At 39.8% G+C, this 17,967-nt stretch overlaps 1 protein-coding gene across 2 annotated transcripts in view; it reads left to right on the top strand.

Annotated features, from left to right (window-relative positions):
- trappc9 (trafficking protein particle complex subunit 9) overlaps window positions 1-17,967 on the top strand; it is a 302,989-nt gene that overhangs the window by 154,255 nt on the left and 130,767 nt on the right. For both annotated transcript variants that reach the window (XM_059349529.1, XM_059349531.1), the window contains exon 19: window positions 6,675-6,785. In XM_059349529.1, coding sequence (XP_059205512.1) covers window positions 6,675-6,785 — 111 coding nt within the window. The remainder of the gene's footprint in view (window positions 1-6,674; window positions 6,786-17,967) is intronic.

Raw genomic sequence — 17,967 nt, 5'->3', positions numbered from 1 at the left:
TCGATTCGCTGTCCTTTATGGTTATTTCTCAGTTTTTTTCACACGGTACAGAGCAGAGAGAAGGGTCAAGTGGTGACTTGGTAGTCTGCTAACTTGTTCCACACGCTGCCAATATTTGCTGCTCTCTTTCACCAATGTTATGCTGAAAAAAGGTGAATGCAGGCTGATATCGAAATGGTGTTCTGTGGGGATTAAAGGGAAACTTAGCTTGGCCTCCCTCCATACAGCAGTGCATGGAGCTTGTGTCATCAGAGGCTCATTTAGCGGTGGGGAGCTCCAGGTGCTGTGGTTGTGGAGGGACACTGGGCATACCCGGTTCCCTACGCTCCTGACATATTGTAGAAAAGCTAGTATTGTCGTGTTTTCAAAATGCAGGCATCAACTTGGTACCAGAGTAACAGTCCTAGTGACATGGTAGAAATTTACATTTAGTCATTCAGCAGGTGCTTTTATCCACAGTGACTTACAGAAAAAGGGAAACAATCAAGGTATAGTGTGATAAGTGCAGCAATAAGTGCTAGTGACGATTCTTAAGGAGTAGAATTGTGGTGTGGTGCTAGGAGAGAAGATGCTCTCTGAAGAGCTGGGTCTTCAGGAGTTTTTTAATGGTAGAGAGGGACGCCCCTGCTCTGGTAGGAACTGGTAGTGCGTTCCACCAATGGGGAACAACAAACGCAAAGAGTCTGGATTGCCTTGGACGAAAAGGTGGCAGGGCCAACGATCGTTCCTTGGAAGATCGCAATGGTCGTGAGGTAGCATATGCCTGAATCAGGGCGCTCAAGTAGCTGGGTGCAGTACTGGAGACAACTTTCTAGGCAGCATTAGAGATTTAAATTTGATGCGGGCTGCAACAGGTAGCCAGTGGAGCTGGATGAGCAGCGGTGTGACATGTGACCTTTTTGGCTGGTTGTAGACCAGACGCACCGCCGCGTTCTGGATCATCTGAAGGGGTTTTGGCAGGCCCGTCAGCAGGGCGTTGCAGTGTCAAGAGTTGAGTAGCATGTTGAGTTAGGTAAGGTCTGATTTTTCTGATGTTGTAAAGTGCAAAGCAGCATGACCGGGCAACTGAGGCTACATGACGGGAAAAGGCGAGTTGGTCATCCATCATCACCACTAAGCTTCTCACCACCCTGGTGGGGGCAAGACACAGGGAGTCAATTTTGATGTTAATGTCACGGTGTATTGTAGGTTTAGCAGGGAGGACCAGCAGTTCAGTTTTTGAGTGATTCAGCTGGAGTTGATATGCCTTCAACCATGTGCCGGTGTAAATAACCTCTATCACACACTTAGAAACATGCAGCACACAAAGCCAAAGTTATTATGTGCTTCCTTGACTGCATAAAGGCAAAAGTATTGATATTTCATTGATGATTGATTTGCTTTGTACACTATGAGCAAAGGAGCAGGTTCGATATGTGTTCACTTTGAAACATCGAGGATAACTGTTCCCTTGCCAACTCGCTCGGTTCTTAAAGAGAGGAATTTAAAAATTCACAGTCTGAAATGGAGACAAGTAGTTTGAAACCCTATTGGCGGTTTTGAATTATTTATTTAGCTTGGATGTCGGTGCCCTGCATAGTAGCTCAGCAGAATACTTATCAAAATGATTCAGTGTTGTGATTCAGTTCCCACTAGTTCAAAAGCATAATCCTCAGCTTTTTGTCTGCAGATATTCCGTGGCAGTCTCGGCTATGAAGTTGTCCACCGGTGTTCAGCGTGATTTCAGGCTCATGCTGTGGTCTTTTAACTATTATCACAAGGTGCAACTCCACATTGTCTGTGCCTATATCCCTGACTCTTTTCCTTCAGTTTATCTTGGGTACTTAGTGCATGAGCAATGAGCCTGTGTTTCTTAACTGGGTGGTCTGATTGATCACCTCAGCTAAACGGCCCAGCCTATAAATCAGTACCTTGCCCCACTCAGCACGTTAATCACGTCCGCCAACAAAGACAACGAGACAATTAAAGAAACACGGGTAGGCCTTAAAAAATATGCTCTTTTAATTGCCGCTGCAGTTTATTAGGGACTTGGGCAAGCTCAACTTAAGCCTCCATTAACCCAGAGATTTAAGAGGCGAGATGGGAGAGGGCTTAGTGTGACCTGGAGGGAAAATGTGGTGATGGGCAGTATTTAATTTATACATACATTTTTATATCTGCTTTAAATTTAACAGTTTGATTCCTCCTATTGTGGAAGAAGGCATTCTTAAAATACCGTATTGGCTCAACTTTTTTCTGGAGGTTGTATATACTCAAGGGCTTGACAATTTGTAGTTATCATAACAAAACATATTTTAATTAAAAAGAGTTTCTCTTGCATGGTGTCTCAAAACTACCAAGTCTCTGTTTATAGTGTCTTTTAGACACTAAAAAAACCTTAAAAGTGTTCAGGTTCAACCAACAGGACTCTCTGGTTGTCGAACATCATTTACTGCCATGTAGAAAAACTGACCTCACCTGCAGATACAGAGCAGCCAAGAATAAGTGGAGTCACAGGGGATGAAGACGGCATGTTAACCTTTTACCTCTTGTGATCAGGGGTCTAACATAACCTGATACGCCAGATGGTATCAGAACCATCTGAGAATCTGTCATTGGAAATGTTTTGAAAAGGGCAGGCACTTTAAAAAAAAAAAAAAAAAAAAAAAAAAAAACCTGGCAAGTAATTGGATGAAAAATCTGTCTGTCATCATTACTGTCTGCCAGTCGCTCTTTACGGGATGCTGATTGGTCTGAACATTGGTCATGTGGACGCTAATGCTAATAATTACTTTTTAGACGGTGCTTAAGTGTTTAAAGATGGTGTTTGCATGATATTTTATATCAGGAGAATACAGCTGCCATGCAAGGATAAAAAACAAAATAAAAATCTACCATATTCGTGCCGATATGGTTGGATTTTTGTTCTCAAATTGACTAGCTTACTCACTTCACTGCAAAAAATAAAAACACATCAAATATGTGGATCATCTGAGGCGCCACCACCTAGGCCTAGAACAACATACACATTGTTTGCTATCCAACTGTTAATGTTTTGTTTGTTTTGCTAAAAAAATTTTTCTTTTTTGTTTAAATTGAGACTTGTGTAACATTTGTTATCATTGTGTCATTGTTATCATGTAAATGGAGAGAGAAAAGGCAATATCGGTTTCAAGAATCAGCAAAAAAAATCTGCAGCACATATCAGGGATTGGTTAAGACTGATGTCAAAATAATCGGTATCGGCCTTAAAAAACCATATCAGTCGACTAGTAAACATGGCTTTGCAGCTTTTGTCCTATGGTCCCTATTTGCCTGAGGAGAAAATACTGTACTTGCACTGTTGTTGATTAGGTTGCCATGACTTTGCAAGTGATTGACGACAAGCTGTCATTGTACCAGTTGCTCATCCTCAAAGTGGAGAAGGTGCGGATATAATATACACTCATCGGCCATTTTATTAGGTAAACCTGTGCAACTGCTTGTTAGCGCAAATATCTAATCAGCCAATGCATTCAGGCATGTAGACATGGTGAAGAGGAGCTGCTGTAAAAGTTTTTATGCTCAATTGAGGTAGTTTTTGTCTTTTTCAAAAAATAGTCAATGCGCTAAGCAGGAGATGGAAACGCTTTTTGCGAATAAGTTCTGACAGCGAACATTAAACTCATGACTGATCAGCTCTTTCCGCTCTGCTGATCAAGACGAGCTGACATGAAAGAACAATTAGAAGTTGCTCAGCTGGATCTAATTCCTGAAGACTTATTTTCTCTCATGGGTGGCCAAAGTTGTCCAATTAGCTACCTCTTTTTTTAAATTATTTTTTCTCTCTTGCTTAATCTCTTCTTCTTCTACTGTTTACTGACATGTTAGCCTACAGTAAAACATTACACTGCCATCTTCTGACCAAAGTATGTTTATGCAGCTTCGTTTATTCACTCTAAACCAGTCGATGGAAACGTCCCTAATTTGCATTTTCTTTAATGCAACATTTCAAAATTTTGCTTCAAAATTCGAGCCGACTTTAATGGAAGTAACATGCCTAGTAACTCAAATAACCACTTGTTATAGCCAAGTTATGCAGAAAACCATCTCTGAACGCACAACACATCCAACCTTGAAGCAGATGAAGAACACACCAACTGTAACGCCCACGAATGTAATAATGCCCTCAAACGTAATAAACCACAAACATAATAAAAATCTGCAGCTTTTAATGCAATAATCACATTGCAGGGGTTTATTACGTAAATGTAATAACGAAATGAATAATGGTTGTTGTGGTTGTTGTTTTGTTTGTTTGTTTGTTTGTCTGTCTGTCTATACACACACTACTGACCCGTGGGTGCAAAATCCAGCTGACGCACGCAAGCAGCATCTCTCTCTCTCTCTCTTTCTGTCTTTCTCTCTCTCTCTCTCTCTCTCTCTCTCTCTCTCTCTCTCTCTCTCTCTCTCTCTCTCTCTCTCTCTCTCTCTCTCTCTCTCTCTCTCTCTCTCTCAGAAGCCCTGACCCACGCATCACTGCCTGCCAAGTCTATTGATTTTCCCCCTCCACTCAAAAATGTGTTGTCATATTGTTCCTACACTTGAATGTTTGAGTTTAAAACTTTTGGGATGCCATACGTTAATACACAGGACAAGATGTTACTATCCCTTGTGCCATAATCTTAGGTAGAAACACATTTAGTAATCCAATTCAGATTAACAACCAGTAACCAAGCAAGTGATATTACAATCATCAGATATAACCCTATAGGAGACATCAGGCTACGCCATCATACATCTACAGTCACTCCTCAGATGGACCAATAAGCAGCTACCTATCCTAGCCACCAGCAGTATGCAGCATGTCATTGGGGTTATCAAGTGGGAACCTTCCCTCATCGATGTTTCGTTAAGTTAGGCCCACGACACCTCAGAAAGGCTTAAAGGTGTAAACCAGCGTCCTGGAAACAACCCCCTCCACACCACCACCAAAAAAAAACACTTTCACCTCACCAACTAATGCCTGTCCTCAACCTACACACCATTCTATAAATTCTTCCCCAACGCGTACACCAAAGAGCCTCGCAGCCAGCCGTGGACTCGTGTGTTTTCCTTCCGACTAATCAAAACCCAAGGACCCTGCAGCTACGCTAACTGGGGCCGTCCTGAAAGGTGCCTGAGTGAAATTAACAATACAAATAACGGACAGAATAAGGACAGAATATATTTGCATATCTCTTGACTCTGGATTTTAATGAGGGAAAAGGATGGAAATAAGATAATTTAACTTTTTGGGTGTGAAAACTATACAAGTCACATTAGCATTATATTCAAATAAAGGTATTCTATATAGGCTACACCTGGCGGAGAGCCAGCAGCTGGATTTTGCACCCTCGGTCAGTATGAGTAGTGTGTGTATAGGCAAACAAACGACAAGCAACAACCACAACAAACATTATTATTTGCATTATTACATTTGTGGGAACTTATTACAGTATTGAAAGTTGAAGATTTTCACTTTTTAATTTTTTTTTTATTTTTTATTAATTATTCTTTTAGAACTGAAAAAATAAACAACATAAACTAGAACAGCGTAGGCTAGATGCATTTACATATTCATACACATACTCACATAGGCACCATTAAACATGTAAACATTTACACACATACAGTATATATAGCCCTACACATATACATGCGTCTGCAAGTAATAAGATAGAAATAAGAACCAGTTAACTTAATATTCACGACACATTTCCTTAAATCATTTTGGTCTGAAAAAAAAGGGAGTAGGCTGAAGTATAAAATACTTATCTAGGCCTATCCCCTGTAGCTTTGAAGATTTTCTCTTTAGAAGATTTTCACTTCCCCACAAACGTAATAGTTATTACATTTGTGGGAAATCTGGTGTTACGTTGTAGCAACGGCTCTTACGTTTGTGGAAAATGTACTACGTTTGTGGGATTATTGCACTAAAAGCTGCATATTTTTATTACGTTATTACATTCGCAGGTGTTACACACCACCACTTTATTAGGTACACCTTGTTGGCTAATAAAGTGGTCAGTGATTGTATAATCTCTCTTTTAAAATAATGATGCAAAATGACACAAACCTAATGTTTAATGTAGAGTTTTGTGACATTCCTCTTGTACACCCACAGCTGTAACAGTGCACTGGCTGCATTGGACAGTCTGTCCTCTGTTTCTGTTTAGAGATATCCATTCCTTTCATCCATCATTACCAGGAAAAAAAAAAAAAGCCCACCTACTTGGGGGTTAAAATTAACTCTTTGAAAACCCAGTATCATCTCTCCTGTCTTGATCTAAATCACAAATTGGCCCTCTTATGATCTGCATGAGAAAAGCAGGCCTGGGATGATGTGGAGATGGCCTGCTTTAGCCAGGCCTGTGGGTCTGATGAAAGCACCGCCACCTTTGATGTTATGACAAGGACTGATGAGCACTTCACACCGTGTCTTCTCTTGATCTCATGCATTTGCTGTGTGCATGTGTGTCTGAGTATTTTTAGAAAGTAATCATAGCCTCATGCATAAAGTATAAACTCATACACCTAAACAGGTCATTATGCATAGGTTTGTATAGGCAACAGAGTCACCCTACATCCTGTTTGTGTATTATGTATAATGAAATCTTTGTCTGAACTGGTTGATTTTGGTTCTACTCTTAGTTCTTGTGTCTGTGTGTCCCCAGCACCCGGCAGTGTCATCTACTGCTCGACATCTTCAACCCAACAGAGCATGAGCTCACCGTCAGCGCCAAGAACAACCAGGACCTGGTTCTCCATGCCAGTGAGTGCCAGAGGTGAGTGGAAGGTTTCTCTTTTTTACATACAGACCCAATGTCCCATATGTTGGTGACTCAAAGCAAAATGTCCAGGTCTCTGCATCGTTTTATTCAAAAACGATAATAATCCTTTTGCGATTTATTGATTATGTTAACCCAATGTGACCTTGATACACACCGCCTGTCAAAAATGGACTTTCGTGTACCAAGACATTGCTGTTTGTAGATTTGTCAAGAACCCCTCACCCAAACAACTTCCCACTCCACACCAAGGTTATAATAGTTTTGGATTTTTCATTAGTTTTAGTTTTAATTTTGTTGTGAATTTTTTTCAGTTAAATTCAGTTAGTTTTAATTCGTTTTTAGAGTTATTTTGCTAGTTTTAGTTTAATTTTTATTTTTTGAAAATGCTTAGTTTTTATTAGTTTTAGGGTTTTTTTTGTAATGTAAAAAATGTTTTTTCAATTCTAGTTTTCGTTATTTTGTTGATTTTCGTTAACTATAATAACCTTGCTCCACATTGCATTTCTTTGGGTAATGAAGAATACACAGGACATTGCAACGCAAGAGTTGTTTGGAACAAGCACCAGGTATGATGTAACATTTCCAGTCTTTCTTTTCTTCATCTGTTCATGAAACCACTGCAATGAGCCACAGAGAAAAAGCTGTGCGCAGATTGCCATTTGGCAGTATTACAGTCTTACCAAAGGTGCTCCAAGTTTTGATGACAGAGGGCCAGTTTGGAGTGCATGACATGAAATGCATTCATCATGTGCTCTTCACATGATGAATGCATTTCCTGTCACTGGGGGTGTATTCAGAACATTAGGTGCCCTGTGACCCAAACATTATACTGTCAATTAATGTCTACTACCCAACCAAGTCAAAATGCCAAAAACAGCCGTTCTTTGAATGGCCACTTGAGGCTGGCTACAAAGGCAAGTCAATCCACATAAAACTCAATTTTAAGCCCCCTTGAAATGCCTGACTTTAGAGCTGAAATACACATTTACAGCTAGGTACAAAAGTGGTTGTCATATCTTTAGCTCATTTCCCCATTAATGACAACAGGGGGTGAAACATGTCCATTTCTATTAATATTAGGCTATTCGGCTAATATTCCTCACTATTCGACAAGGAGCTAATTTGCCTAAGACAATTTATGGGTTTCAGTTTAAGTGTCTTGGACAGTCTAAATGCTTTTTCACAGTCTTCTTTGCCCAGAATACAAATCTGGGGGAATCCTACATTTATGTGGGATAATGCAAGATCTGTTTTTTTCTAAGTCCCAAATTAGTCCTTCCCTAACTAGATATACTGTACCTGTACACACGTGCATAAACATCACACTCTGGCTGTTTCTGTAGAATACCTCAGCTTCTCTCTCTCCCTTGCTCAGCTTGTCACTTAACTGGAAAATGGCAAATTATGATTCCTGTCAGCACCGTCTCTCCAGTGCATCCTTCGCCACGAGCAGAGGTACACTGTTGGTGACTCATAGGCCTTTCTCCACAGGGGTGGAATGTTATTATTTGAGGGGAATTAGGGGGTGGAAAGGGATCTTTTCAGACAGAGCCAAACAGCTCATCACTCAGCTCACTCCAAATAATCTTTCCTGTGCAGAAGTGAGCTGTTGAGATAAGCTCACCAGCATTTTGTAACCACAAAAAAGATCACTTCAGAACTCTTGAAAAAAAGTTGCACTACAGACACCCCTATATGTGAAAGGATTAGCTGTTGAATACATAAAATATGTGAATGTAAGTGTATTCAATTTGGAACCAAGTAATAATTTCCCATGAACCTAAAATAAATCTAGTATATATTTTTCATACATTTTCAATTTAGTTCAACTTAATTTTACCCACATAGTGTAAATAGCTAATGGACTTGCACCAATATGTTTGCCCATGAGCATTTTGTGGTGCGTTGTAGCACATTGCGATCTTGATGCTGCAGGATGCGATTGTGGCATTGACCAACAAACAGCTGGTCTAAAGTCAATGGTGCAGTATTTTTGTGCTGTTTCACATGCACACAGGGCTCACAACGTGTGTGAACTTTTATTTGTGACATGTAAGTGTTGCGTGGATTGCAGTCACATCTGTGGGCACTAGAGGTTGGCTCATAAAAATTCATTTTTTGTTTCTTGGTAAAACATCATTGGCTGCTGCGCTGCAACAAACAGCTTCATGTTTTGTTTTTTTGTTTTGCTGCTATGTCCTGTGATGTTTTCTGCAGTGACATTACTGCACGCATGAAAATGTTGAAAATAACTGAAAGCAGTGTCTCCAATCAATAAGTAAATTATTAAAGGAAACACTCAGCACACACATCAATACAATACATAATTAAACTTACATAACCTTCAGGAACTGGTGGTGGAAAAGTCCGGGTCACTAAATCCGAGACAATGTTTCCTTCAATGGGTGGTGGGTTGTTGATTTATGCTTACGCATGGATTCAAATTATTCTGAGCCAGTTTGCACCACACAAACATAGTGACACACAGTAGTGCTTCCTCTCCTGAAATAAATAGGTTATCAGTGCATTTACTTATATGCAGTCAAATTAAGTTGACGGCTGAAAACTACTTGCTTCTCCAGTTTGCTGAATCCACCATTTAAAAAGCCATGGGAGGTGAAATTCGGATTGCTTTTATGCTTTTATTCACGTTATGCTCGCCTTGAGAGACTAAATCCAATCCCATTATTAGCCCCTTGCACTTTAGATTGCATCCAGATGATGCGCTGTTTAACTAGAAAAAGCTAAATTGACTTGCGCCATGCACTTTAGACCACGTGCTATTGATCGTTAATGAGAGCCCAAAGTGAGCAGACTTGAAATTATGAGTCGAATGAATGTTTAACATTTTCAAATTTGCTTCCCCAATAACACTGCCTGTGTTACTTTAAGATGATATATTGTGGTGTTTTAAATAGCTGTACACACTCTACAGCGCTGGTGTTTAGTATAAGTCATACCCACAGTGGAACCACTGCTTAATGATTGCTGGTTAAGTTTACCACACTGCTTTCTTCACTGCGCTCTTTTTGCTGTGCTGCTTCAACATATCAATGTGAAGAGCTTTTTCTTTTGGTTTCTTTTTCTTTTTCCACAAGTGTTTCATTAAACAAACAAGTCAAAACAGAGAATAAATGACTATCTGTCAAGGAAAAGCACATTTGTGCTGCCATTTAAACATTTTTTGGAGTCTCTTGAAAGAGATTTTGATCTCAAGGTCCCATGCTGGTTATCCATTTACCACCCACTGCGCACTGCTCTGTCTGTGGAACACTTGCACTATGTTAAACTCTACCAGACTGTAAGTACTGCTATCAATAGGTGGCATGAATATATACATGTAATATATGTAGCTCTAGATTAGACTTGGGTCTCTTTGGGCATTGTGGTTATTTTTTTAAAATAAACCATAAAGCATAGTTCTGTGGAGTACATTTACTCAAAAGACAGTTTTGTGGTATACTTGTGCTTTACTTGAGTATTTTCATTTTATTTCATTATTTTGAGAATTTTCAACTCAGTATCCTTCTGCAGCCTTTTATAATGCTTGCCAATGGCAAAAAGCCAATCTGAGATTGTCCGGCGGCCTCTTGCTCGGTCACCCTCCTTTTCCCTTCTTACCTTCCTCCGTGAATGCCATCTTCGGTCTCTTTGCCGCTGCCATGATGTCTTTAGAGGCTGCTGAACCTGCTCTTTTATGCCCTCACCCGGCTCTGATTCTGACCTGTCACTGTCAACGCTGACCTATGACCTATGAACTATGACCTGGAGGTATGACATCAGTTAGAACTAAGGAATATCATTGGTCAAACTGGTCAAATTGATCATTTTTCCCCACCACAAATTGTACACAGTGGTGTGCCTTTTTTTTAATACATTTTCGTGCACATTTTTCAGATGAAGATCAGTGCTTGGTTTGAAACAGCTTTTCACTTTCTTCAGCTCCTTTAAGTCATTTTTTAATGTAGTAAAATTCCCAAAATGACATAAATCCCACCATCTCTCATTGCTGTTACAATAAAGTCAATGTTATACATAAGGACTTAAGTAGAGGTCAGAGTGCGTAATGCCAGTTGCATAATTGATTTAAATAAAACTTGTCTAGAAACTGATACAATATGACACAGTGTGCCTCTGAGACAAAAAATGTCAAGTCTGGTAACAAGTGCAGATGTATATATAGACTTACATGTCTTTTTCCCCCTTTGAGTGACATTCCCTGTAGACACCACCATTAGCTTTGACTCCACCAATCAGTGCTTCCATCCTCTAGAGATTTTTCTTGCGGCCTGACAGACATATAGCTTAATTATTAGAAGATTAGCTCAGATCCAGCATATTGATCCATTTCAAAGCAAACAGTATTTCTGTAGATACCCGTAGGATGCAGAGACTTGTGGTTTCACTCATCCCCAGCTGAGTTTTGGCAGCATGCTGATCATTTCCTTTGACACCCATCCAGCGCACGCACAGATTATACAGAGTGGGGTAGGATTTTGCATACAGAGAGAATCAGGGCCATGGACTCGTAGATCTCCGTCTGCCGAACCATATTGTGCTTGTCTCCTCAAGTCATCCTCTCTCGACATCAGATGGCCTTGTCATTTCATATTTCTTGCCTGTTCTATGATGAATGAGGTGTCAGGCCCAAGATGTTTTCTGGATTCTTCATCCAGGCCTTGTGGAGTTAAAGCTTGAATCTGACAGTCTTAAAAATGACCCTGTCAATCATCCACACTTCCCCACCACAACAAATGATTTTTAATTGTTTCCATTGAGCTTTTTCATGGTTACACAAATAGAAATAGAGATAGAACGCGCCTTCATTCACAGAGAGACAGTTTGAACAGTCAATTTAATAGGGGAGGGAAACAAGAAGAAAGCAAAAGGGAACTGTTTCCATGATATGGTACAGCCACATTCAAGTAGTCTAAGACAGTGACAGGTGGTAACTTTTTTTATTGAATGCTGCTACTGAAAACAAAGATCTCATTTGATGTGTTTGAACAGTAAGTTTAGTTTGTACAGTGTTTTCTCCCTATGAAGGCGACATGTGGAGAGGGGTGAACGGGGCGAGTGACAGAGAGCTGCTTTCATCTTCTCATATCATTCACAGACATGTCTCTTACAAGATCTTTATCCCCTTGATGGTGTCCTTTAATGGCGATTGAAAAAAGAACCGAAGCACCTCAGAATGTGAATGGTCACTTTGATGTTTGGAAGCCCAACACGGCTCCAAAAGACCGGCATGACACCACACAGTGATGCCCAAAGTTGATTTTTTTTTCCCCCCTCCACCATATTTGCTTTGAACAGAGCAGAACAGAGAGGAGAGGACATGTACCTTTATTTTCTTTTGTTGTTAGGCCTACAAGATTTTTCTGGCATAGCATTATTCTTGGATAAACAGTATTCAGTTCACTGTTGGATATTTTGGAGGCTCACATCTGCCTTTGTGAAATATAATGATGGCAATTTGAAGCAGTTTCCTTAAGAAATCATTGCACATGTTAACAGTCAATGTTCAGCTAATCATTCAAAAATAACACCACACAAAATCCACATTTTCTATGGTGACCGTATTTTAAAACTATTGCCATGGCCTGTAATTGCAACAGCATCCAAGTAACCTGGGTAAGTACCATTTAGATTATACCAGCTCAATAATTCTTGTCCTGAGTTCTCCTTTGGGGAAAAGTTAGACAAGGGAAGACATTTATTTCATTTTATTTTTCTTGATGGTTCCCCCTATATTTGCATTCATTTATGTTCATACCACCAATCAATATTTTTCATAAACCAGTGATGTCATAGTAGCAGGTGATCACAGACAAACTGAACAACAACCCACATTAGTTTTCCTGCTAAAGTGTCCTTCATCTTATCCAACTTACAATTATTATCTTGTCTTGTCCTGCACCATCAAAAAAACATTCACAGGGGTAAAATGTAATGCTGATGTCAGTTTGAAGGCTGGATCTAAATGGCTGTTTAGCACATTAAACAGCATGTCAGTGTCCCTGGAAATGTCCTCTTAAAGTAAAGTCAGCTATTTTTGAGAAAGATGGTCGATATTTTAAGTCAACACCCAAACAAATGCACCCCTGAGCAATGCTCAATGCTTGATCAATGCTTCAGCACGTCATTCTACTCCTGCTTTCTTTCTCTTTTTATATCAGTAGTTCTTCCCCTGCCCTGTTCACAAACATTTACCAATCAGAAGCAGAATCAGAAGCCTTTATTGTCATTGCACAGGGTAGTACAACGAAATTTGCCATCGACCCGTCCAAAACGTATAAAACACACACAAACAATACGACATAGGTGAACAGGACAGGAAGACAGAGATGAAGAGAAAGAAATACAGCACAACGTGAGGAGAGGAAAGGAGGGAAGAACAATTAAAAAAACCTCAGCAACATAAACATAATACACTTCACTAACATGAACAGACTTATGACATCAGTCCCGTCTCAGCTCGCCGAAATGACAAAAAGAAGAGGAAAGAAGATAACATAGCCGTTGCTATGGAGGCAACCTTCCTTCCTAGGCTCCCGGCCAGCGGCAGACAGTCAACAGGTGTCTCTACCTCGTTTGTTTCCTATTTACAGAGTTAGACAAAAAGTGCAATGTGTTAGTTTGCTAACTGTACCTTGAAGTCCAGTTAGATGCTGCATGGTTGTTACTCTTTAGTGCCACCAACAACACGCTGTCTGCCCATGTTACTGACAGGCTGTAGCACAGGAGGCACGCCGGCTCTACGAATGGGAGAATCTGTTACTGAATCATTGAGTGGGTTATGAAGTTACACTATTGGTCCATAGCTGAGGACACACAACAGGATTTTACCCACGAATCCCAGTTGGCCAAGGTCTGCACCAGTCTGCTCTAGTTGGGGACAGTCGGCATGGCTAGTAGGCACAAAAATCAGTTAATGTGTGAGGGACAAAGACCCGACCCGACCTCAGTCACACTTAGTCAAACATGTTTGAATTTTTTGAACCGAATCTGGACCCCATCAGGTAGTGTGAACTGATTACTGACCCAACTGGAAACGTGTTGCAAACAGCCAATGAAAAGAGAGGGTGGGACCTTATTTATACAGTCTATGGGTGGGACACAGAAAATAGCACCAGAAGACAACTGGAAGTAGCAGGAATATATTGATTTAAACCTGTTTATTCCTCTTGATGGGTTTTTTTCTGAGCAGATAGCTGCGCGAGCCAATTGTCGTCCATGTTTGTTTACTTGTTCTTCTTAAAGCTTTGTTGGCATTAACTGGTATGTTTGTTTACCCTTTAAACTGTTACCCTCTCGACAGTTTGATGCGCATAGTTGGCTTTTGCCGGTTTGACAAATCAGGTAGAGTGTGATCCCTCATCAGGTGCAGTGTGTGATCTCCAGTCTTTCAGTCGTCATACAGAAATCTTTGGAAACTAGTCATGTAGTGTGTACTCCAAGTCTGTCAAAATCAGTAAAGACTGTGGAAGTTATGTAGTCTGTTTTCCAGCTTAAGTGAGTGATATTGTCAGTCAAGACGGAGCTGTTCTTTCTCTTTCAATATGAATTGAGGCAACAGTCAAATAGTAACATGTTTATCTCTGTGCTCACCATCAATCAGCTGATCCACTTAATACGCCTTTATTGTCCCTCTTCCGCACTAATGCACGGCCTGCCGGGGCCTAACCCCTGTGAAAGTAAAGTTCACAGGGAGGGAAAAAAAAATATGCTTGGCTTGAAAGTCATCTTTTCTGAGTCAAAACTCAGATAACTCAATGTTTAATTTGCCTTTTATTCTCCTAGGTCAGGGGTCGGCAACCTTTATGAGCAAAAGAGCCACTGTTGGCTAAAAGGAGGGAAACAATATCAGAATGGAGCCGCAAACCTTATTTCAAACCTTACAATGATGATAAAACAGCCTACTAAGTCTAAACCAGCCTACCAGCTTTACTAATAGGTCATAATGAGCATTTATCAATATGATTTTGTCAGAAAGCAGTGAGAACCATAGTGCAAATGAGAGGCTTGACACTTGACAAATATCTCCTGAGATTTGGAATCAAAAGCGAGCCTAGCTAGGGAAACTTAACACATAAGAACATAAGATCTGTGACATATACGATACATTGGGCGTTTATGGTATTTGTTTATATTTCTTATTTTAAAATTAAAAAAAACTAAACACATTTTCTCCTTACAGAGACACAAATTTGCCTTTTTCTTTGCATCTCCATAACATATATCAAAATTGTGACTTTAATTTGTTCAGGAAATATGGTCAGAACAAGTTAAATGCAATAAAGGACACCCTATTAACAGACTAGAACGGTTAAATGGGTTAAAACTTAGCCAAGTAACAAAAAATAAGCTTTTTGAAATGTAGAGGTTAAGCTAGCAGACTGTAGACTTTCGTAAACTATGATGTAAATTTAAGTTGACCAAAAACTATGAAAAAAGAATGTTTTAATGCCGTATATAAGCTGCACATTTTTACAATAGAAGAATACAAATTGAGTCTACACCAATGTTAAAAAAAACCCTGAAATGTCAACAATTTTTTTTTATAAAGCTTTTATTTTGTATAAATGATTTGGTCACAGTCACAGGGAGCCGCTGCAGACGGCCTGAAGAGCCACATGTTGCCTACCCCTGTCCTATGTTTTCAATACAGCCTGCCAGTTGCTGCCACTAAAACAGACACACCCCTTCAGCCAGCTGAGACGATATGGAGCATTTCTGATATTTACCTAAAGAACCTTTTTTTTTGCTCCCCAGCCAGCACGGATTATAACTGCTTCTGTTGATCTTGCTAGTCCAACATTAGCATTAGCCTCTGGATAGTTAGCTCTATCTCTGTGAGACTCTAACTTTATTTTTAAGGAGTCACTGACACATACCCACTGGTTACTGGAGTCAGTGGAGTTACTAGCTACCTCTCAGGACATTCACACAAGAAGCAATTATGTTCCATCCATGGAGGGCAGCAGTAGAAAAAGGTGCTCGATTATTCCTTGGAGGTTGCCAGCACACACTCATTAAACAGACAGAGGCACCACCTAATGATACAGCCAGGTACTACTTATTAACAGTGATTAATGGATAGTGGTTTAATCGTTGACATTGCCCCTAAACTAGAGCACAACGATGTGTTTTAGTGCAAAAGGAAAAGTGTTTTGTTAGATATCTCCGATGAAATCCAGAAGGAGTTTTGATAGTGATACTGTACAACTGAACATTCATCAGTATGCTCCGCCATGCACATTAAGTCTGCAAGAAAAGACTAATTCACCCTGCAGTGGCTGTTTTTTTAACCACCTTGAGCTGAGAAAAATGATCAGACTCTAATGGTCACTGCTCTGCATAAACAGCATGTAAATTAGCACCGCCGTCCTCACTTACTTTCTATTCTTTCATTTGAGGAAAAAGGGAGTGATCCTGTGTACCAGCAGACAGCCCTGACCTTTCTGCGACAGAATCTTCGATCTAATGAGCAAATTATGATGAGACGGAGCAAATTAAAGCGTCTGTTACTAATACGGATCGAAAAATAAGAAATGTTGTCCAAGATGTCAGGCTGGAAAGTCATTACCATAAAACACGTTCTTAAGCATCGTTATTACGTGGGTTTGACTGCAAGTCAGTCAAGTCCTTTAGTGGGTGATTCTTTTGTGTCGAATGGGTTTGATGCAAGTGTTTGAACAGTATCTAATTATCTGAATTGAAGAGCACAGGGCCCGAGGCTCTTGTCTCTAGCTGTCAGCGGTATAAATATAAGCAGTGGGAGAACATCCTCAGTCACCTCGGTGTGATATGATCCCTCTCAGCATCTTCCTGGAGATTTCTCTGCTCCATTCACTGCACAATCTCTGATATAAGATTCATGGGGATGCTTCACTGTTTTCTGTCCTCTCTTGCCCTTTTAGCTCTTTGTCCAAGTTTCTCAGCTTTGTTACTCGTATTTATATAAAAACAAACCCAATTCCGAAAAAGTTCAGCCATTGTCGAGAACATAAATAAAACTATTTTATATTCAAACTGATCAACTTTTTTTCCTTCAAAGTAACACTCTTCTTTTGTTATTCTGTTAATAATTCAGTTTTTTTTTCATATTTTACATAGCATCCAAACATTTATGCAACCAATGTTGTATTAACTTTCTGTTACTAAAAAAAGTTGATAAATTAAAGAAAGATTAAAACATTTGCATCTACAAGTATATAATTACAAGCAAAAATATAATTAGGAAAATTATAATATAATTAAGAAAAGGAAAATTAAAATGTCAAAAAAAAAAAAAAGTCGGTAAAATGTCCCAGTGGGTGTTCCTGTTATTTTGCATTAATCACAGAAAACAGTGGAGTATTTCTTGGGTAGGACATTTTGCTGTTTCTGTTACACAGTAAGGTCCCGACATTAGCAACTTAACTGGGATGTCTGTTTCTGGAATTGTTGCTGTGAGCAGCATGCTTTAAATTCTATTGACTTCCATTGCCAAAACATGTAAAAGACAATATTGGCTGCAGATAATTTATGGTGAAGCAACATTACTTATAAATGGCAATCAAAGTTAATTGCTATTACCTACCGGCGAACTTGTTTATCATTGTTTCATCTCAGAACTTTGACACTCTCACATTGTGCTATCATTTCATGACATTTTTTTTTTAACATTTTAAACATCAAAAATGTCTTTGGTTGTTCTAAAAGACACTCCAAGGAGTCGGCTATTAATTTTTCCGGTGAGTAACACACAGTACGTACAGACGTAACGCCAAACGCTATTCATCAAACGAGCAGTCCAAAAAAACAGTTACGGACTATTCTTTGTTCCCAAATAAACATAGTTTAAGTTAGAACTGCTGTTGGCAGATGTGTAAGTTGTTGTAAGTGGTTATTTTTCAAAGCTCTGTATTTTACAGCATAGTAAACGTAAAATTCAGCAGTATGGATGCTCATAAAAGTCATCTTGTGTCCGTTTCTTCTGCAGCAGCAGGTTGCTCTTAGACCTTCACTATCCCAATCCCCACTCTGCATCAGCACCACAGCTGTGTCTCCCAGGGGATCTAAACAGCCCGTTGTGGGGGTTTACATCTCATCACAGCATCAACCCCCGGGCTCTAACTCGTCCCCACTGCTGTCCACCATTATCAGTGCACAGCCACCTCAGTAATGCCCC

The sequence above is a fragment of the Centropristis striata genome, chromosome 14, assembly GCF_030273125.1.
Source record: "Centropristis striata isolate RG_2023a ecotype Rhode Island chromosome 14, C.striata_1.0, whole genome shotgun sequence".
Taxonomy (NCBI): domain Eukaryota; kingdom Metazoa; phylum Chordata; class Actinopteri; order Perciformes; family Serranidae; genus Centropristis; species Centropristis striata.
This window is presented reverse-complemented; position numbering and strand designations above follow the sequence as displayed.